Here is a 24687-nt window from a genome sequence, read left to right on the forward strand (position 1 = left end):
GTTCAAAGGCCCCACCTGGGCCTATTGAGGTTTTCTTAATTGATCAGGTCTGGTTGGTGGGAGGCTTCAGCCGTGGCTAATTACCACCCAACCGGTAAAGACCTACCGCCAAGCGATTTAGTGTTCCGGTACGATGTCGTGTAGAAGCCGAAAAGGGGTGTGGATATTCATCCTCCTCCTAACAAGTAACCTTCAGGTGAGATTGTGATCAAGAGCTAGGCTTCTAAAGAATTTAAAAAAAAAATCCTTTATCAAAGCTTAATTAATTACACAAGAAACTTTATAATCCAGTCATCGATTGAAAAAAAATTGGGGCAGTCTCAGGTCATATTAATTAAATTACAGACTATAAATCAGGTCTATTATGCAAAATTCATTCACAGGCACTATGAGTGCAGCATTATGGCAAACGCCATATCAATAACAAGGCTTTATAATCGATTAAATGGGAAATGTATGGCGCCGCCAAAATATATGGCGCCATATGTCAACGTCGAACGGATACGACCAAGATGGGGCGAATCAATTTATCAATGCATTTTTATGTATTCGTTGAGGATTTTAAATTGCACAAGATACTTGGTGATATGCATAAATTTGTCATGATTACTTATTTCTTTATTATTAAAAAAAAAAAACTTAATGGGAAACTTCGGATCTGCTGGTAGATTATTATTGTAGGTAAATTTCTCTAAAAGAACGTTTTTCAGAAAAAGCGAAAAGAGCTTGGCAACTTCGTTCGTAACACTCCCGATGGTCCGCGCGAGCCGGGGGGCGTGTAGCGTTGAATGAAAAACCCACGACTGATGCACCTCACTTTCCCGCACGCACGATTTCACACCCGCGCAGTATTTCCCCCCGTCGCCCGCATATCATGGGAGAATCATCAACGAATTTGCCAGAATATAATACATTGCTTTTTTTATGAAGTTTAACTAGTGTATGGGTAGATAGAGAGTTTATACGTATAGCCTTTTTTTTTTATTCTTTACAAGTTAGCCCTTGACTACAATCTCACCTGATGGTAAGTGATGTTGCAGTTTAAGATGGAAGCGGGCTAATTTGTTAGGAGAAGGATGAAAATCCACACCCCTTTCGGTTTCTACACGGCATCGTACCGGAACGCTACATCGCTTGGCGGTACGTCTTTGCCGATAGGGTAGTAACTAGCCACGGCCAAAGCCTCCCATCAGCCAGACCTGGACAAATTAAGGAAATCTCAATCTGCCCAGCCGGGGATCGAACCCAGGACCTCCGTCTTGTAAATCCACCGCGCATACCACTGCGCCACGGAGGCCGTCAAAAGTCCTAGGAGAGCCTATTTAAATTTATCAAATTGTTGGTTATAATTTAGTTTCTGCTTACCATAGTTGCATAATTATAATATCGTCAATATTTCCATGTAACTAAAATAATATACTACAACGTTAATATAATGTATAAATAATGTTTCATTTCATGAATCCGTTCAAGTTTTTAATTGTATAATCCGTCATCAACCCATATTCGGCTCACTGCTGAGCTCGAGTCTCCTCTCAGAATGAGAGGGGTTAGGCCAATAGTCTACCACGCTGGCCCAATGCCGATTGGCATACATCACACACGCAGAGAATTAAGATAATTCTCTGGTATGCAGGTTTCCTCACGATGTTTTCCTTCACCGATTGAGACACGTGATATTTAATTTCTTAAAATGCACACAACTGAAAAGTTGGAGGTGCATGCCCCAGACCGGATTCGAACCCACACCCTCCAGAATCGGAGGCAGAGGTCATATCCACTGGGCTATCACGGGCTATAATTTATATACAATTTATATACAGTCATTATACAATTGTATAAAGACTGTATTATATACACCTCCAGCAAACTGCATTGGACAATTGTTGTGGGTTTTAATTCTATAAATTTTCTAATAGGAGATAGGAGACCATTAAATTTTAGGCAAACGTTCAAGTGATCTTATTATTTTCTCAAATTAACTGTAAAATAAATAAAAGTTATTAGAAAAATGAAACTTTCAGTAATATAGAAATGAAATAACAAATTACACTAATAGCGTCTGTGAAATGTCTCGTACCAATAAAAGTTTTAGTCGAATACTTACCGAAGAATTCCTCCGGTACTCAAATAAATCATTCCCATTAAGTGCGCAGTAGAAAGATTCCCGGAGCAAAATAGACGGAAATTTTTAGGAAGAAATGCATCGCATTTTACTGCATGTTCGTAGTTTCCGTGAAAGGGTGGTATTGAGGCAAAGAATCTATTAATTAGACATTAACTGCCTCGTATTTTTTAATTAATCTCCTTTTCGAAAATGGATGAGGTAATGTTGTAATGAGGGTTTGAGTCCCAATTCGTGCTGAAATATTCAACTTTACTTTCTTCCAGTAATTTCTAGACAATGGCGAAACACCGCTGTGTCTCATTTAGCCTTCGGTCACAGTCAATATTATTATTAACATGTGATCGTAATTTGTTATAGAGTCAAACATTGTCATCTTAAGACCGCCAATCTACATTCGATCAGTGTGGTGGATAAGTCATGCTCTATGGCATCTTTATTAACTCTTGTTATAGGAAAAAGGAGTAGAGTAGGAGAAAGGAGTAGAATAGAAGAAAAGAGTAGTATAGGAGTATATATATGCAGTCTGAAAAAGTAGTTCGTTCAGAGAGTAAGCCCAAAAACACATTTCAAGCAACTTCAGCGCCACCTACCTTCCGAATTTAAAGTCGTACGATAGTGACAATGACATTAATTGTAGATGAGAATATCCTCTATTTTTATTTGAGAAAAAATTAAAATAGAGGCTCAGAAATTCAAAACTTTTTGATTTTCTGAGCCACTCCAAGGGTTGCTCCCTCCCGATGGTTAAAAAATCTCGAGTCATGTAATTCTTTTACAAATCTTATATGTTTTTTTTTCTACATTTACTGTACAATTAGTGCGATAGTTGCAAATGACTCTTTCAATCGAAGTATTGAAATCAGTTTCATTTATTTAAAAAATTCGAGTATTTATTCTATTTAAATAGAATAAATAGTATACAAATAAATAGTGTAAAACATGAAGTAAATTGCAAACAGCAAATATAAAAACATGTTTCCGCATAGAGACACCTACACGATAGGTATGGAATCAAATAACAATACATAACTTACTCTTTGACGTTCACTTCATGCATTTTAATGAGGAGCATCCACACAAACATGGGACTGCATACGTTGGTAGTTTTTATTTGGAATGTTTTTCCGAAAAAAACCATTTTGAAAGAGGGCTTTGTGATACAGATGACATGCGAGCACGAAAGCTCGTTATATTCTTTGATATTTTTATTCAAATTGAAATAACGTTTCTGTTTTAGAAATTTTATAGGTTTCGCCAGTACGAGTAAATGGTCCTAACAATTTGTTTGTATTTAATAGATCTGAAAGTAAAATTCAAAAAAAATTTATTCCTATATCACTCCTAAAACTGTGACGTATGTAATTACACTTGTTAATCTAATACTATAAATAGGTACACCGTTTAAAGAACGAGACATAAAAAAAACATATTATGCTCAGAAAACATATAAACATCTTTTGCATTATGCAGTCTGGTAAAAATGTAAAGGGTTTTAGAATGTATTTACGAGAGAATGCAATTTAAATAGTTCACCTTTTATTTTCGCCAATTCGCGAAAAACGAATGACAATTGGACACTTCACCCGTCGATAGTTCAAATAAAAATGAATTCGTTCGACGAAATTGACTTAGGTACGATACACACTTATTCGTGGTACCTATTTTTTAAACTTTCGTCACAGAAAACATATGCTTTCGTGTCGTTTTGCGTGAAATTCAATTTCTTTTGCATAAGAATCTCCACGACACCGAAAACGACGAATGAAAGCTCCTGATGTTGCACTAATGTTTCAAATATTATTATGTGAGCCTGAATACATTTAATTTGAATTGTTTAGGAACACACTTGCCGATTCCACCATTATACTAGCTCTATGGTAGAATAAAATTGCATTGGAATACAAAGACTTTTCTGGTCAATACTTGCGCTAGGTTACAATAATGATTAAAGGACAGTAAAGTAAAATAGTTTAAAATTCAAAATTAATTTATTTCAATTAGGCTTAGTTTACAAGCACTTTCGAAACGTCAAGTTATGTCATCATTTTAATGGTGGTAAGTAAAGTCAAAAACTTAAAATTGAAGTTATGAGTTGAACCAAGGAAATTATTTCTTTTGTAACTCAAGATTGTTCATCATCAATCATCCTGTAGATTTATCATGAAAAAGTGGTTCTAAAAAGCTTCTAAGGTTTGACCCTTATAAAGCTCGCACGACGTCTTTACTTAGTATTATGAAGCTACCTTTAGCTTTCTAATACTAAGTAATAATAATTTTGAGTGTTTGTTGGGTTAAACACTAATCACAGGAACGGATGGTTTAAATTTAAAAATATTTTCTGTTTACGATATTCCATGTATGACCGATATTATATCACCACACTACGATAAATAGGTAATCAATTAAAATTATGTCAAAATCGGGTAACCTTCATGTTCATATTAACTTTTTCATGTCCATATTAACGGATGAAGTCGCTAGCCCCTGTTCGAAGAATTGAATTAAATCACTTTTCAGAAAATAATAGCCCATTATTAAAGGCACTGCCTCGCATACTTATTAGTCTAATCTTAATAACGCACGAATAGTTGTGGCTCGGTCCTGAACTCAGTAAAAGTCTAGAACTTTTATTTTCACTTTCACGTACAGGTGAAAACACTGACATAGTTTTCCTTGTTCAAATTATAAAAGACATTCCACGGCAGGCATCTACAAAAGAACCAGTTTAGTTTATCGTAGGAATACGAAATGGTAGTTACAATAAAGCTAACTAATATGATAATAAGAAATGGTAGTTGTTAGGCCTTGTTTATAAACATGCATTAAGATTTAACCCTCAAATTTCTTCAAAGTAAAGTGAAATTTATACAGTAGTGATTCATCTTCATCATCATCATCATCATATCAGCCGATGGACGTCCGCTGCAGGACATAGGCCTTTTGTAGGGTCTTCCAAACATCACGATACTGAGCCACCTGCATCCAGCGAATCCATGCGACTCGCTTGATGTCATCAGTCCACCTGGTGGGTCGACCAACACTGCGCTTTCTAGTGCGGGGTCGCCATTCCAGCACTTTGGGACCCCAACGTCCCAAATTTTTGTGGGCTTTTTCAATTATAGAACTAGAAGAATTTTAAAATCAGCACTGACAAAAATAAATCTCTGCAAAGAAGCAACTTTTGATGCTGATTTAAAAATCTTTTTGTTGCAACAAAAGTTGGAAAGTTTGTAAACGGATTAGATTCATGGATTGATGAAAGAGAGATAAAACTAACTTGACTGCAAAGTTAAATTTTAGTTACTTTTTTCGGTAAATGGCGAATATAATGACTGTCTAACATAATAAAATATCAATGCAATATTTTATTTACATATAGTCAGACTTCCATTCTAAAATATAAAACATCAGACATCACATAGATCAGACATCAGACATAGATCGATTTTATTTTAAAATGAGATCCCTTAGGTTGATACTTATAAAAAAATAATGTAGAAACAAGTTAATGGCATATTTTTATTATTTACACGCACTTCTAAAGAAATTGCGCTTATAAAACATTCTCATGCAAAATTACAAAACTTTTCCTTTTTGTTGTCGGCTAACATCACGAACTTTATACACGAAATGAATTTGATATAATACGGAAGCAAAAAGCAATTTAAAGTCCTGTGCCAAGCAGCACTTTAGCGGTACGAATATTTTACGAGTACGACATTGATATGACTTGTAAGCTTTTTGTGATGAAAACCATAAATAAATGAGATTTATTTAATTAGGTAAACAGTTTTTTTTATATAGATCACACAACGGAGTCTAGCATGCGACCATCGACATATTTCGTGGAGAGAAACAGAGAAATGTCGACCTGTCCCAGTCCCATCTCTTTCGTCCTAACTCTATAAAAGAAATATTGATATTTCCGGGTATTGGTTTTTATTTGTCTATTTATGTTCATGAGATGTGTCACGTGCCCACTAATGGGAATACGAAATTGTACTTACATTAAAGCTTGTACTATAAGACCTTGTTTAGAAACATGGATTAAGATATACTTAACCTCAAATTTCTGCAAAGTAAAGTGAAATTTAAACAGTAGTGATTAGGTCCACTTTATTTTGTTGCGCGGGTATTGGTTAATATTGTGTGTCTATTTATCTTCACGAGATATGTAATTTCACATGACGTGCCCTCTGATAGTAATTGGTAGTTGTGGAACAAGGTATAATGGGCTTACCAAGAAGGTATGCCTATTCATTATTGTCTTAAAGATTCCCAGGTAGTAAGAATTAGGAAACAGACTTCTGGACTGACTTCCATACCCTGGCTATGTGCTGTGCCTAAGTTCTAGGGATGTCAAAAACGAGGGGTAGAAACATAGTTTAAATTATGGAAGTCATGGTTCATGAATAACTTTTATCGGAAATTAGGTATATTACATCACATCATCATGATCAAAATCGCTATTATCTTCGTTTTTAACTAGAAACTTAAGAATTATTTAATTTATGTCAAATCATACCAGCATCAAACAAAAAAGTTGCGATGCCACAGCACAGACAAACAGACAGAAAGGTCATCCTCCTTTTTAAGTCATCGGAAACAAAGGCATATATTATACAAAATGCTCAATATTAATTATTCAGAAATGTGGCTACTAATGAAAAAAATCTGTAGTTTACTCTTAGTTCAGTATTGCACCAAACCGCATAGAAAAGCAAACTTCCATAAAATTACAAAACCTAGTCTTTTTGGTATCGGCTAAAAGTCCGGCCATGGTATGGATTTTATAGGCAAAAGTTTATAGGAATTCGAAATATTTTAATAGCTTTGTTCGGTCTCGTTGCAGCAAAATGCTTGCACTAAAATGCGTTTTATACGTTTTATTTGCTGAACAACAATTATTATTGTCGTTGTTATTACCATCATAATCATCACCAGGGCTTTTATTATTTCATCTCATTGCATTATCAACCAATATTCGAATTTTTAGAGAAGTTAGGCCATTAGTCCACCACGCTGGCCCAATGCGGATTGGCAGACTTCACACATGCAGAGAATTAAGAAAATTCTCTGGTATGCAGGTTTCCTCACGATGTTTTTCCTTGACTGTTCGAGACACGTGACATTTATTTTTTTAAAATGCACACAACTGAAGAGTTGGAGGTGCATGGCCTGGATCGGATTCGAACCAACACCCTCTGGAATCCGAGGCAGAGGTTATATCCACTGGGTTATCACGGCCTACTACGTTGTCTAATTTTTATTTTCTTGTACGTTGTTGATATGATGATACATGACTAAAACAGAGTCTGTTTTAATCTCCAAAAAAGTACTAAGCTTTACATAGCTGTTAAAAAATATAATATATTCTTATACCTTAGATAATTATAATTAATATCACTTGGTCTTTTTTTAAATATTCCTATTCCAATTATTTCTTCACTATAGTTCTCTAATCTGGATAGGTAGATTTATCACCAATTTGAGGGTAGTTATGAAAAAGCTACCTTACTGGTCGAATGCGAGCGTCCAGACATTGAGACCTGTTAGCACGACACGGGCGGGGCTCGTACGCAGTATTTTGTTTGCGTTCGGCACTTTGACTTCTCGAATTAATTTGAAGACAACTTGCTATTACCGAGGCCGAGGCTCAGTGCAAGTGTCTGAGAAAACATTGTCAAGGTGTCCTGCCGAGAAAGCTGTGTGCTGGCGGCTAGGCGGGTTTTCAGCATTGAAAGGTAGGTGGTTTGCTCTTGATTGCCTTCGTTTCAATAGTGAAAACCTACCCTAAATAAGTGAAGGAAACTATCGAATTCCCTAACAAGCTACAGTCCAAAGATAATAGAAATTAAGTCACAATAGCTCACCGGTAAGAGCGGTCGGACTCGTCGGAGTATCCGATCCAAACTGGATCCAGTTTGGATAGTGCTGCGTTGCAAGAACCAGCTCATGAGTAAGGGCCCCGTATGGGATCGAAATTAGGCCGTGTTATATAATAAATTAATACGAGTAGTTAGTTTCAATTCTAAAAAGGCATTAGGTAATATACATCAAAAGTTTCAACATAAATAAATAATAGACCGCGAATACGAACTTACATCATTTAAAGCTTTTCAGTACATTTAGTATCAAGTTACCTCTCCATAACTACTCCAATTCCCCGTTCCCATTTAAAAGTTGTTTAATATCGTGTTCTCAAACAAATAAATAGACTCCCCCAAAGCTCTGCAATTATACGATATATTTATGCGCTAGGGAAAAATTAAAACTGAAATCTTCACCAGCAATTATCTATTCCGTAGATAAACATCGTTATTAAAATAAACACTGCATTTTAAAACCAACTCCACTGAGCGAATGCTTTGCTTTAATGCTCCATAAACAGTTCTGTGTTCATGTCAATCACGGCTCGATGAAATCGTACCATTTAATATGGATGAGTAGCGGCGATAATGTTGTGCTAGTGTATTTTGTGAATGCTCTAACACGTTTTAGCAAAGTATTTGTACAATACATATACTATAGGCATTCTGTCGAAAAATTAGGCGTATTCATCAATCATCAACGAAAAGCTGAATGTTGGACATGACGTGGAGAGAGCCTATAAAAGCTTAACTTCAAATTCTAGATCAAGATTTCCTATGTGCATTTTTCACCATCTTGAAAAAGGGTTGAGTTAATTTTTTTACTGTTACTTGGTTCTCCCTTCAATATTTTTTGTGGCACTTTATAAGCTCTATAATTATATAAAGGTGCTCTACATTTTTCATCGTTATTGCTGATCGAAACATTTAATGTGACTGGACTAAAAACTAACTACAGATTTGTATATGTAATATTATGTATATTTGACTTCCACCAATAATAAGGTAGCCAAGTTAAGAATGTGGTTAAGCAGGTTTCAAGGAACCAGACCATTGACTGTCTATGATATTAAGGAGATTAATAATAACAACTTCATAACCAATATACCTATTATAGTGCTAGTCGATCGGTCAGTGCAGTCCAATAGTTGTTGATATTACTGTTCCACATGACGATAATCTGATTAAAGCCAAATAGGAAAAAGTATCACAACACTTGGACCTCGCTCACGAGATTACTGCCATGTGGAAAGTTGAATCAACTATTATTGTTACGATAGTTGTTTCAGTCAATGGTCTTATAGCGAAAAGCTTCGACCAACGCCTTAAGAAGCTTTCACATAAATTTTGGATCAAGAGTCGGATTCAGAAGGCAGTGATTCTTGAGACGGCTCGTATTGTGAGGAGGTTCTTCAGTCTGGAGCCCTGATAGCCGGTTGCTTGGGCACTCAAATGTCCCGCAGCGGGAGGGTTAAATATTTTATTATAAAGCTTTAATAGTATTTTTTACATTACATAACATTGTTAAAATTAAAAAAAGGAATAACTAATAAATAAATGAGAGAAGAAAACATCTTTATCAAAAACAAAACCACTTTACCGAATGTTACTTTTTATGAAAGTTCTATCCGGTAAACGTTTCGGTCATCAAAATAGAATCAAGATTGAGTTTACCCTGAGCATATTATTCCTGCTTTTTCTTTAGTGCGTAAGGGATTTGCGAATATATTGCAATGGGGTGAAACTTTTATGAATTATTTGCTTGTTGTCCGGAAAACCTCTTTATCATAAAGTTAATATCGAATGATTTCATATAAGAAATCTTTACTCATCAAAATATATATAACTCAAAGGTGACTGACTGACTGACTGACATAGTGATCTATCAACGCACAGCACAAACCACAGGACAGGTAGATGTTATGACGTAGACATCCGATAAGAAAGGAGTTTGATCAATTCTAATAAATATAGATTTTACTCTGGATTAACACATAGACTACTTTTCATCCCGGATAAATCCATGGTTTCCGCGGGATTTGTGAAAAACTGAATTCTACGCGGACGAAGTCGCGGGCGCCCGCAAGTTACTTATATTATAAAGCGGTAAGTTTGTGAGACTGTAGGTGTAATCTCTGGATCTACTGAACTGATTTTGAAATGTCGCCTGATGTCGTCAGTCCACCTGGTGGGGGGTCGACCAACACTGCGTTTTCTAGTGCGGGGTCGTCATACCAGCACCTTGGGACTCCAACGTCCTTTGGTTCTTCGAACTATGTGCCCGACCCATTGCCACTTCAGGTTCGCGACACGTTAAGCTAATTATAGTCTATAAATTAATTTTAATCTATAAAAATTTCCGCAAAACATATCTTTGTTTTATATTTAATTGATATTCTATATAGAATACCCATTTTATAAAACATAACTTGAAATTTGTCACTCTAACAAAATTAAATTAAAAATAAATTTGTATTAAAATTTCCTATTTTTCGGAAGTCGTACACTATTTTTTTTATTTTTCTGGAAAAATGTTTCGATAAAATCTATTGAAATATTATAAAATCCCATAAAGCAAGTTTGGCCTATCAGATCCGATTCATCCAGTTCGCAGAGTTAGCCGCTTACAAAGAGGCAAAGTTTTGTAATTTAGGTTTAGAAGTTTGCTTGTTAGTGGAGTTTCGTTGACACTGCGGACAAATGAAGCGACAGCCGATAGGGGTTAAAAATATTGGAATTATGTGGAACTCGATAATGATAGCTGGAAACTTTCGTTGAACTTTCTACGGATTTTACATTTTAAGGTCGGCAATACCTAAAAATCCTTGAACAAAGTTACACCAACAGTCTTAATTATCAGACTGCCAAAAAGATTTTCCCCACCTGTACGAGTATGTACCTATTTGTAACGTCAATGGGGTTTTTAAGATCTATAATTAAATCTACAAATGTTGTTGTAAAATTATATATGCCTTTAGTCTTTATACCAGCATCATCTTTAACTCCCTCTGTACGTTGGATTTTAAAACTACGCAACGGATTTTAATGCACATTTACATCAATAGAATGATTCAAGAGGAAAGTATCATCATCATCATCATTATCAACCCATATTTGGCTCCTACTGAGCTCGAGTCTCCTCTCAGAATGTGAGGGGTTAGGTCAATAGTCTACCACGCTGGCCCAATGCGGATTGGCAGACTTTACACAAGCTGAGAATTGAGAAAATTCTCTGGTAAGCAGATTTCCTCACGATGTATTTCCTTCGCCGTTTGAGACAAGTGATATTTCCTTAAATGCACTAAATACTTTATTATGCTATATGTATTGTATTTACTCGAAGAAATTAGATTGTTTTTATCATAACACTAAAAATACTATTAGATGATAATAATTTCCAAAATGTAATGATAGATCTGGCAGCGTCAGGAACTCCTAAAATTAAACAAGATAATATAAACGTATGGGTATAAATAAATACCCCAGAAAACTACAACAACTTATTTTATTTGTTGCTTAAGTATACAAGTGGGTACTTTAGTACAAAATATCTATTTGAATCCGGCGTAAGCTTTCGCGTAAAATTCCTCTGAAATAAATAGGCACTAAAATGTAATGTACAACGTAATTACTATCCTAATACCTATTGTTTGTTCGCAGATGCTCTCCTAGTCTACAATACAAGGCCCTCCATTGTAGAATCCCATACGCATGGAAATTTAACTAATAGGTAAGTTCATTTTCAACCTTAAGGTCCATACACTAAAGATGCTTTTACATTGTTAAAGCTTAGAATATCCCTCGTCCATTCACACACATTTAGAAAGGTTAGATTTTCAGTCTTAAGTTCATGGCTTTAAAGGTGTTTTTCATTTGCAATTATATTCAGGCCGCAAAATGTCACCGAATTTAACAAAAGAAGTACTATCCTCGTCCAAACAAATTTGCATTTTATTTAAATACGATAAAGTTGTTTTTCCATTGCCGCGTATAATAGTTTCGATATAATAATGACTGTGTTACAGAATAGAGGTTGCATGTAAAGGAATTTGCTGGATTTTTTTAATGAAATGTTTGCTTTCATATCCCTGGGTACATTATTATTGAAGTATGCTACTATCTAGTTATTTTAACCCAGTTTTATGTAAACAATGTATTTTTTTATTATTATATTATAAACAAGACTTGAGGTAAATAAAGCATTAAAAGCATCATTGTTGGCTGTAATAAATATTACGGTACATTCACATTACAAACAAATAAAAACTTCATTAAATGAAAGAACTTTATTTATTTAATACTAGCAACGACTTTAAGTACGCACAAGTTACACTTTAAATTATTATCACAAAATTTAAAAATTCATTCACAAATAAATCTCGTAACGAACTCCGCGTCGCAATATTATGTGAAAGAAGAAGAAGATTCACAAATTCATTCACAACCTTTCCTCTTTTTGAGACAAAGGAGGGGAAATCATAGGGGTCCAATTTGAAAAACATGGCTAATTTCATTAAAAAGTACATGATCATTTGATTGATAATATAATTTTAGCATCGCACAGCAAGACACCGGGTCGATTTCCATTTCTATGTTATTGACATCCCCAGTACTCGTATATGAAGAGATTTGCTTCTTCGTTTCTTATTCGCATGGCAGGGTATGGAACTCTCTCCTGAAGTCAGTGTATCCTAAGCCTTACAACCTGGGCATCTGTAAGAAGAGATTGAATAGGCATCTTCTAAGCAAGCGCGTACCACCTTAGGCCACATCAACACTTACCATCAGGTGAGATCATGGTCAAGCCCGAACTTATCCTATGCTACTAAATATTATAAACGCGAAAGTTTGTATGGATGTTAGGATGTATGTTTGTTTGGATGTTTGTTACTCTTTAACGCGGTTACTACTGAAGCGATTAGACTAAAATTTAAAATGGAAATAGATTTTACTCTGGATTAACACATATTGAGATATAGGTATTGAGATATACTATAGCCTGGATTAACACATAGGCTTCTTTTTATCCCGGAAAAATCCATGATTCCCGAGGGATTTGTGAAAAACTAAATTCCGCGAGAGAGGTCGCGGGCATCCGCTAGTTCAATATAAAAAAAATATATATTTTCACCTGAGTTTCAATTCAATTCGTTCTTACTTCTTGAATAACAAAATATCTCTAACAGAATCGATATTACATCAATTGATGTAATCGATAAACAATAAATTCTGTTGGACCTTTGACAACGAACATATACGAGCTCGACTTCACAACTGGCGAGCATGGCTTAAGGTTCACGCCACATTTTAATAAAACCCATCCATCAGATCAGAACTACTATAAATTGTTCTACTACTACGCAGAAAGTTCAAAGGATTCGAGGTCAAATTATGCATTTTTACGGCATTGTAGAAATCCGCAGCATAGTCAATTTATTTACCTTAAATTTTACCTTCACTGCCTATTATCGGTATGTGCAGTCTAAATGAAAACTTAAAAGTCGGCGTTAAGTGAGTTAAAACACTGCGAAATTGTATTTAAATTTAGTTTTTGAGTTAGCTTTAATAGACAGATTTTAGTTTTAAAAAAAATAATAATGTTTTTGAATATTCCTTTAACTCTATTGATTTACATATGTTTAACAGGCGCAGGAATACATAATGTATACGTTCTTAGGGACCATAGTGCTCTAGTAGGCCATCTGCTTGTTTTGTGCACTATTACCAAAAAACCGGCCAAGTGCGTGTCGGGCTTTAAATGTAAGGGAGGTCTTACTCTAAAAAATTTTTTTTTCAAGATTTTATTACGAAAATAACTCATGCTAATTTACAGCTTTCTAGTAGTAATAGTCAATCGCGGACAGACGGACATGGTGAAACTGTAAGGGTTTCTTGTGGACTACGGAACCCTAAAAATTAAATTAAAAACAGGGCCAAAGGGATTTAGTTCATAGATAACTACAATAAAATGTGCCGCTGGCTCAATCCTGCAGACGATACGATAGTACGAGTAGGTACATAAGCCGATTGGAAAAACTTGCAAACTCCACTCCGTCGGTTAATAGGATTTACTCTACAAAGATGTGATTCCTCTCAAATACTTGTTTTCCTAACGTAAATACTGATGGTTTCTTTTCAAATCCGATTCCTACGGTTGAAAGACGTTTGTACCCTTTTACGTATCTATGTTCTTCTGTAGCATACGAGTATAAAGATTACCTTTTGCTTTGCTTTTAATTAATTACTTAATACTGCAGTTTAGAACAGTTTTTTTTCTGGTTTGGATTTTCAAAAAAACAAAACTGTTTATAATAAAATAAAAGCTTTTATGTTTATGAAAGTTTACACAAAATACGTCAATACTAAAATTATTTGTCTTTCGGTTTTTTATAGTTAATCTTCAAGATTATTTTTTACTGGCAGGCAGTATTTGGTCTAGAGTTTCCACCATGAAATCATGCATAATGTCCGAATAAATGGTCACTTTTAATTAAAATTACCTCGAATTCTGAAAATTGTGCTTTGAAATACCAGTCGGAAGCTTAAAAACAAGTGTCAAAATACTTGTTGTTTTACCCATTCGATCTATGAATATACAAGTCAAAGGTATCGTGATCTCCTACGAAGGAGAACAGCAAAGACTTTCTATAACAGGGCATTGTTAGATATACATTCTCGTTGTTACGGATACATTCTTATTGCTACGGATACATTCTCGTTGTTACGGATACATACTCGTTGTTACGGATACACTCCCGTTATAAGTGATGTACATCTACTGTCCTTGCAACAACTCGTTAAAAAGAACATTATTGTATTAGCTACTACTTAACTAGATATTATATTGTATCTAGTTTGGTAGTTTATGTAAGAATTTCATTGCAGCAAGCTGTAACTGTAAGATTTAAATATTTATTATTTTTTTTACAGATTCCTAAATATGGGCAGCTCACTGTTTACAGGTAAGTTTTTTATCTTACTTACAGGTTGTTTTAAAAGAAACTTCATTGAAACTTTAACTAACATGAAAGTTGTATAAAATATAGATAATATTAAATGCAATAAATATTATGGTTACTGTGCTGAAACTAAATTAACAAAATTATCACAAATTTTATTAATATGATATTAATTAATTGTAATAATGGTAATTGGTAGCTCTGATTAACTATCTCTAACGAGACTGGCTGACTGACATTTATAATTGCCCAGCTGATAGGTACTACATAGAAATAATAGCAGTACTACCTTAGGTGTCATAAAAATGATAGGATTATTGGGAATTTATATTTCAAGTGGAGATGGAGAACTTTATATTGACTTTTCTTTGAAGATAGAACGTTCAGGGTTTCCAAAAAAAACACAGAAAAAAATGGAGGTATCTGCCAGTAAATGTATTATATGCCAGTAAAGGTATTATAATAGTCCAGGATCCGTAGAACATTTTGTACAACTGATTACTATCAAGTTAATTTGTCGAAAGTAGCTTCACCTCGATGAAACGATCAACCTATTTTGATTTACGAAAATTCTTAATTCTGGTAGCTAACAGAGTTACCAGAAAATAAAAATTTCTGAGCGTCAGAACGAGATAATGTACCACGCAATTAGTATGACATTGTAGCTGTTAAGTTGTAAAACTATTATTTGAGCAACAGTATAAGAAACACAATGTTCTACAAATGGCGTGGTACATTTTTATTTTTTATTCTTTACAAGTTAACCCTTGATTACAATCTCACCTGATGGTAAGTGATGATGCAATCTAAGATGGAAGCGGGCTAATTTGTTAGGAGTAGGATTAAAATTCACACCCCTATCGGTTTCTACACGACATCGTACCGGAACGCTAAATTGCTTGGCGATACGTCTTTGTCGGTACATTAAGAATTTTTCTTAAATAAAAAAGTTGACCATCTCATCGAGATGAAGCTACTACCTTGATAGTAATCAGTTGTAAAAAAATGTTTTACGGATCCCTGACTATAATACTGGGTAGTGCGCAAAAACAAATTTCATTTCGAAAATGCAAACGTGCAACCAGCATACAATTCACCTGGAGTGCAAACTGGTTGGCGTGCTTTTTCACCCCGAAAATTTAATATTCAATTCGTAAGATGCATTCCCCGTATAGAAGAAGACTGGTATCTCCACATTTTCCTACAGTGCCACTTTCTTATAATAAACAAAAGGTAAAGAATTTTTCATTTCACTTCGAGGCTTTGAGAAATAAAATTGAAAAGCAAATCATCGTTAGCTTTCTTCTATATTGGCTTTTCTTTCGTTATGTAAATTAAAAAATTTAGGAAAAGAATATTTTCCTTGTTTCCTTGGAAGGAAAATTTTCATTATAATTTTCTAGATGCCTTTTTGCTAAAGGAATATAAATTGACTTTTTTAGATAATAATAATAAAATAATCAAAGTCATGAATAATATTTGCAAGTTGAAAAGTAAGTATCGATTTTAATTTAATTTATTATTATTATAAATTGAAGATTTAGTATAGAGTTTTTGAGTAAATAATTATTATGTACATTAAAAACTCATTTAGTGTTTGTAGCATAAACCTACTTAAATGTTCCTCTAGAGCAAATACCCGGTTTTCACGACATGTGAATATAATATGATTAGAAATAATATTAGTCAAACGTAGTAAAAACATGCAAAATATCGAGTTACATTCATTTTTGACTATATTCCAGCCGACAAAGTGTTTGAAATAAATAAAAAAAATTATCATACAAAAATATTTTACTTACCTAGGCTTTTTCTTATTATTTAATTTTTGTGTTTTAAAGGGTTAATAATAATTAACAAAAGAATTTAAAATGGGTAAACTGCCTTGGTTATGCTCTGATATCGATGTTTTGACATTTAAAAAAAACGTAACTACGATTTATTTCGAGTTATAAAGACAAAGACAGTAGATAAGCCAAATAAGTTTCAAAGTTAGGCACTAAACACAACACTTTACAAAAGCCGGCTGTTTAAACTGGGCTTTAAGAGGTCGATGTTTTCTTTGCCCCGACTTCAGTAGATTCTTTTAGTGAAGTAATAAAACAATTTTAGGGAAGTATCTACTACTTTCAAACTTGTTTTTGTCATCAAGCAGCATTGCTATATGCTATTGTCAAATTAAAGTTACAAATTAAAAGGTATTCCTATAATTGTACGAGTCGCAAAGCTACGAGAATAGTGGCAATGGGCGGGGCACATAGTTCAAAGAGCCGATGGTCGTCGAAGTCCTAAGGTGCTGGAAAGACTCCAAACCAAAAAACAGCGTGCTGGTCGACTGAAGAGAAACGTGGACCGACGATATCAAGCGAGTTACATAGGGAGCCGCTGGATACTGACGGCTGAAGACTGTGGTGTTGGGAAGTCCTTAATTGAGGCCTATGTCCAGCAGTAGACGTCCGTTAACTGGTAAGGATGATGATGATCGAATTTATCATTCCTGTGTACCTATAACAACATCAGGTACAATACAATGACGCGTATCGTATCCTGATGAAGTTGCCGCAGTACTGCAGCGCGTCGGGCATGTTCGCAATGGCCAGAGTACTTCGATTGCGAATCGCAAATTTCTGGTACCGTTTGCGATCCTCGAACAATGAGATTTTCACCACGCTGGCTGAGTGTCTGGATTGCTCAATCTACAGGCATTGGCTTTCAGTGCACCAGGAGCCTAATAGAAAGTAGCAGAACATACGAGTATGTATAGATACGGATACCTATACTAGTAAGATATTGAAATTAGTGTAATGTTAATTTTAATTACTATTTTTGTATTATTATGTTTGTTTTACACTGGGTTTTTACTTTTAAATAAAATATTATTATTAATATTATAACTAAAATATACTTACCTATAGGTAAAGCTACGACTACATGATAGTATTGAAACTTAGGGATAGTGTTAAACTTATACATCGTTAAGATCAGGGATCAAACGAACTTAGTTACGACTCTCAGGAGATATAGGTAGGTTAAGCTCATTCAAATTTAGTAGCTGCTCCTAAATATGAATAGGTTTAGTTTGGTTTAGTTCACTTGCGGTACAATATACATAATACAGAACTCATAAATACAACAGGGACCACGTTTTAAATTGCTACTTCAATTGAATTGAATTTCGTCTTGCAAATAAGTTAAGAAAGTGAGCCAGTTCATATCTATTCATATTATAAAACAAAGTCGCCCACCGAAAGAACTAGAACTCAACTCAACTAAACTCAAAGACTAAAGAATTATTTTCAGGCGGTTTTCACAGTGTCTTAAGATAAACGGTCGGTTTGAATGTGATTATGAATAAGCCACATGATGGTATATATTTTTTTATTTTATTCTTTACAACCTAGCCCTTGACTATCGTACGTCTTTGCCGGTAGGGTGGTGACTAGCCACGGCCGAAGCCTCCCACCAGCCAGACCTGGACCAATTAAGAAAACCTCGATCGACCCAGCCGAGGATCGAATGAATCGTACATCGATTTCCTCGCGGATGATGTCGCGGTCATCAGCTAGTTATAGAAATACCTACCTAGTGAAATTTAGTTTTTCACAAATCCACAAAAAAGTATGTGTTTATCCAGAGAAAATCTATTTCTATTCCAAATTTCAGCCAAATCACTTCAATAGCCGCAACGTAAAGGAATAACAAACACACACTAACACAGAAACTTTCGCCTTTATAATATTAGTGTGATGTGATTAGTGTGATTTTACTATAAATATTACAACCATTAAAATGCGAAGCGTAGTTTCATACACACATATATAATATTTCCCACGTCCCAGTGTGCTAATGGTTTTGCAGTTTAAATACACCGCGTTCCAACAATTTATTGGTGTTAAACTTAACGTCCCGGAATTGTTACTCTAACCATTTATACGGGCTACTCAATAATTTGACGGCCTCCGTAGCGCAGTGGTATGCGCGGTGGACTTACAAGACGGACGGTCCTGGGTTCGATCCCCGGATGGGCCGGTTTGTTTTTCTCTTTTCAGTTCATTACGCTTAAGCAATCGGGTTTTTTGATTTTATAATGAAAATTTTTTACCGACCACATTCCTAAGCACGCTTCAGACTTGACGGTAAATTGGATAGTGTATGACTGGCGTTATGTGTGCTTAAAAGTAGGTACCAACATGTTTCAGTCCAAAGCGATGAATCGTTGCAGTTCCAAAGTTTTATCTTATTTCGCCACTAGCCGACGCCAGCGACTTCGTCCGCGTGAAACTCGATGTAAACTTTCAACTACCCCTATCCTACCCCTACCCTACCCCTAGCCTACCCCTACCTACCCCTACCATACTTTTCTGGTTGATTTTTTACACCTTGTGTCCGAAAAACCCAAATACCTTACGGAACCCTATTTATTTCCAAAATAAAATTTAGCCTATGTTACTTGTGGATAATGTAGCTTTCGAATAGTGAAAGAATTTTTAAAATCGGTCCAGTAGTTTTCGAGCCTATTCATTACAATGAAACAAACGAACAAACATACAAACAAAGTTTTCCTCTTTATAATATTAGTATAGATAACATTTGTTATAACGTAATACTATAAAGAAGACTGATTGTGTTTAATATTTGGTACGTTTGACTAATAAATCAGCGGTTTACTGATCTGTTTGCTGCTTGATGGTGTAATATCTCGCACATATAGCATGCACGTTATAGCCGCTTTGGGTTGGGCTTACAGATTTAATGTGCAGCATTTGTTGAATAGACTAACGTCTACTAACATTTGTTCGTCTTCGTTATCAACCTATATTCGGCTCACTACTGAGCTCGAGTCTTCTCTCAGAATGAGAGGGGTTAGGCCAATAGCTTACCACGCTGGTCCAATGCGGATTGGCAGACTTCACACACGCAGAGAATTAAGAGAATTCTCTGGTATGCAGGTTTCCTCACGATGTTTTCCTTCACCGTTTGAGACACGTGATATTTATTTTTTTAAAATGCACACAAATTAAAAGTTGGAAGTGCATGCCCCGGACCGGATTCGAACTCACACCCTCCGGAATCGGAGACAGAGGTCATATCCACTGGGCTATCACGGTTCTGGGCTATTATTGACATTACTTTTCTAAAATTCATGTGCACAATGCATATTAAAATTCTTTTGGAAAACTTTGTATAATAAATCAAATAAAATTTATTTATTTTAACTTCTGTACAACCACTTTTGAAAAGTCAAGTCTATCTGTGACGAGAGATTAATGGTAGGCGTCCACTTATCCGCATCGTACGTATCGGACGCATCGCATCAAACGAATCGTATTATTTGTATTGAAAGTCACACAAATGCGTTCAATGATCCTCATCGTACGGATCGAATGTATCATAAAAATCGCCAACTGGGAACTTTCATCGAAAATGCTGATCTCTTGAGGATATCTGCTAGACTGCGCATTTCCTTACATACCTAGTATGTTTTCATAGTTAACACCGATTTAATATGCTATATATTATTATGGTGCTATATATAGTATTTAGATTTATCTAAATCAGTATTAGTAATCTTGGCTTACGTTCAGCATAAATTTCCGATTAAGCCACCGGCTTCGATCGGATTAGATAGTAAATTACGAACATTCAAACCTATAGGCACATATTGCAATGGTTTCTGTAATGTAATTAGAGATCTAGTAGTAATAAACTGTTTGAATTAGAAACTGTACCAATTAAATCTTTTAACGTAATAATCGGTGAACATACATAAAAAAAAATTCCGACGAATTTTGTGGCATTGTTTCTTAACTACTAAACTTATTGTATATATTTTTTTTTAATTATTAAATTAAAGGTTTTCATACAACATCGTATCGGAACGCTAAATCGCTTGGCGGTACGTCTATGCCGGTAGGGTGGTAATTGGCCACGGCTAAAGCCTCCCACCAGCCAGACCTGGATTAATTAAGAAAACTTCAATCGGCCTAGCCGGGGATCGAACCCAAGACCTCCAGGATATTTGAATCACTGACGTGATAGAAATGGTTTTTACTTTGTCGGCATGTACACTGTCGTGATGTAACCATGTCTTAATCATATCCTACGATGACGTATCATATTATGTGTGACTATGGTAGATAATAAGCACTTTTTAAAAGTTAAGTTAGTTAGTAATTTTTGAAAAAAAGATTAATTCGAGGTTTAGATGGCAGTTGGTCATTTAAAAAAAAATGCACATATTACATTGATTACTATTTACAATTTGACAGTTCTACGAGTATTTTTTGTGCAGAAAAAAGTAGAACTATGAATTTTTGTCATTTATAAGAATAGCTTTTGTCACCATTGCTGATTTTGCTTTCATGTTTTAGTTCAACCAATATATTAAACGACATTGTTGTTATAAAGAAAGCCTATTTATTCAATTCCTATTTAATTAATTTATATACATTATTAGTGTCTCTGGTAAATAAATTTTTAATACAAAGTCCCAAATATGTACTTACAGAGGTTGAATATTTTTATGTAATGGTCTCATTAATTGAAAAATCATCGAAGTCAGTGAAGTGCTCCTTTAATAATGAAAATGTTCATAAAACAATATTTATAATATCCAGGTCGATGCTTTTGGTGGCCCGCTTGCATTCACAAGTTCGTTTATTTAAATTAAATAAAAGGAAATGTAAAATATGAGAGCATGATTAATTTTAATTAAATCTAAAAATATTTATTCTGTTATACTGGACTGAGAGACTGAGAGAACCAGACTTACCTCATTTAATGAAGACTAAAAGTTTTTCATGGTTCTACTAAAAGTACGGAAGCCAATTAAAATAAAATATATATATATACATATATATATGGAGTTTATAGATTGTGTGTGGTGGCATTCAATTATAAATAAAACATATTTATTTTACAGCATAAAATCATGAAATCATGCACGAGTAAAAGCAACAGACTGGTTTTTTTGTTGTATAACCTTACCTCTTAACCTTATTACCACGTCTTCTTCTCGGACCAAGGCTCTTGGAACCCTCGTAACTTTAAGTTTAAGTTTTCGACCAATTATTATCACCATTAACTAATATTATTATTACCTGACGTTTCGAAAGTACTTGTAAACTAAGTTTAATTGAAATAAATGAACTTTGATTTTGACTTTGACTTTTGACAAATAATGAGGTATGTCTGACTCTTGCAGGCTCTCATCCTACACACGAATGTGTCACGTTAAATGAGAGTACGTGTCAAATTATAATTAATCTAATTTATAAAAGGTCTAGACCGTTAATGGGAACGAACTTTTTTACGGCCAAAAAGGACCTTCCGTAATGAAGGACATTTTCCGACATATTATATAAAATTTACAGCCGACAAAGCTTTCAGCTTAGACGTATTCCTATGAATGTTTGAGGACTACCAAAGAAAGATTGGTATGCGGTTTTTAGGAAAAAGAAAGTTAATCATATATAATAATAAAATTATAGTTTACTTGAAACCAACACAAGTCGAGTTACTTGTGTTGATATAATACTATTTTAAGTAATTACGAGTACGTAAAAAAGTTGTAGTAGGCCCGTCAACCCGCATTAGAGCAGTATGGTGATGGTGGGCCTACGCTCCATATCCTCTCTCCTATAAGGAGGGAGGCCTTACTATAGAATCAGGTCTCCGTCCGTTAAAATACCGTTTTCCGGTTATCCTTTTCACGGCCTTCGTGGCGCAGTGGTATGCGCGGTGGATTTACAAGACGGAGGTCCTGGGTTCGATCCCCAGCTGGGCACATTGAGATTTTCTTAATTTGTCCAGGTCTGGCTGGTGGGAGGCTACGGCCGTGGCTAGTTACAACCCTACCGGCAAAGACGTACCGCCAAGCGATTTACCGTTCGGTACGATGCCGTGTAGAAACCGAAAGGGGTGTGGATTTTCATCCCCCTACTAACAAGTTAGCCCACTTCCATCTTAGACTACATCATCACTTACCATCAGATGAGGTTGTAGTCAAGGGCTAACTTGTACAGAAAAAAAATATAAAAAAAATAGGCTGATGATGAAAATACAAAATAGATATAAAAACCATAATAAAATCCAAAGCATTACTATCCAAACCATAGCCAAATATTACTTATAAATCTATAGCTTAGTATGTTTTATTTGCGCTCAGACCAATTACTTTTGGACTCGTATTACACTCAAAGTCACCAACAAAAATGGTCAGTCGTTTCTTGAGGGAGACGAGGTAAACTCACACATCGAAAATATTTAACAACAAAAATATATCCTGTGTCCTTACACTACACACAACTATAAAATAAAATCAAAAATTTTAACACAATGAAACATCGATTCTATAGATAAATACGTTAGATCGTGATCATATACTTTGTAACATTTAGCGAGGTAGGTCCTATGGTAATTGGTCTGAGTATTTACGTAATACGCTAATACCGACAGAGTGAATTGATGCATTCCTCTTGCGAATCAAAATCACATAGCAATTTGACGGCCTCCGTGTCGCAGTGGTATGCGCGGTGGATTTATTTTATTTAAACAGGACACCAACAGGTTACAATAAAATATAAAGAAACATATAAGTTACGGCAATTATTGCAGACCCACTTATTGGTTGTCACAGCATGCACTAAGGATAAGGTCTAGTTCGCACTACTCCAGTAATCCAGCCGAGTATAAATTTTTGGGCGGTAAATCCAAAAATCGTTGGCACCCGACTAAAATACTAAAGTCTTCAATACAAACAATGATATAAGTTACGGCAATAATTGCAGACTCACTTATTGGTTGTCACAGCATGCACTAAGGATAAGGCCTAGTTCGCATTACTCCAGTAATCCAGCCGAGTATAAATTTTTGGGCGGTAAATCCAAAAATCGTTGGCACCCGACTAAAATACTAAAGTCTTCAGTACAAACACTGATATAAGTTACGGCAATAATTGCAGACTCACTTATTGGTTGTCACAGCATGCACTAAGGATAAGGCCTAGTTCGCATTACTCCAGTAATCCAGCCGAGTACAAATTTTTGGGCGGTAAATCCAAAAATCGTTGGCACCCGACTAAAACACTAGTCTTCAGTACAAACAATGACAATTGAAAAAAAAAAATACCTCTGAACATAAAAATATTCTTTGAATTTTGAAAAGTTCAAAGGTTCAGTAATCCAGCCGAGTACAAATTTTTGGGCGGTAAATCCAAAAATCGTTGGCACCCGACTAAAACACTAAAGTCTTCAGTACAAACAATGACAATTGAAAAAAAAATACCTCTGAACATAAAAATGTTCTTTGAATTTTGAAAAGTTCAAAGGTTTAATATGTCCACAACATAAACTAATACGACATGTCCTTAACAGTTGAAGCAAATAAAAACTTATTTTCATTATGAAACATGATACGCACGAGTTCATATTTCTCTGTTTTGTGAAAATGAAATCACTGAGCAGTGAGCCTGGCGTGTCACGACTTGCAATGAATTTATAATTCCCGTGTAAAATATTACATTTTTCTACGAAATTGGGACAGGGACAAAGTTATTATTTTAACCCGGATTTTAACTGACTTCAAATGAAAAGGACTTCAAATCTGTGCGTGATTTACTTTGTAGATACGCTGATTTGCAACATCCTTTTTGTAGCTAGGTTTCTATCACTTACTACTACAATTTATGCAAATGAATAAAATAAATAAAAACTATTAAAAATTAAATGTT

General features: G+C 34.9%; 1 protein-coding gene across 1 annotated transcript in view; it reads left to right on the plus strand.

Moving 5' to 3' along the window:
• LOC128198685 (cell adhesion molecule Dscam2-like) overlaps positions 1–24687 on the plus strand; it is a 206012-nt gene that overhangs the window by 51272 nt on the left and 130053 nt on the right. The window contains exons 3-4 of the mRNA XM_052885134.1: positions 11659–11728; positions 14929–14960. Of these exons, the coding sequence (XP_052741094.1) occupies positions 11659–11728; positions 14929–14960 (102 nt within the window). The remainder of the gene's footprint in view (positions 1–11658; positions 11729–14928; positions 14961–24687) is intronic.

This window comes from Bicyclus anynana, chromosome 2 (assembly GCF_947172395.1).
Source record: "Bicyclus anynana chromosome 2, ilBicAnyn1.1, whole genome shotgun sequence".
NCBI lineage: Eukaryota > Metazoa > Arthropoda > Insecta > Lepidoptera > Nymphalidae > Bicyclus > Bicyclus anynana.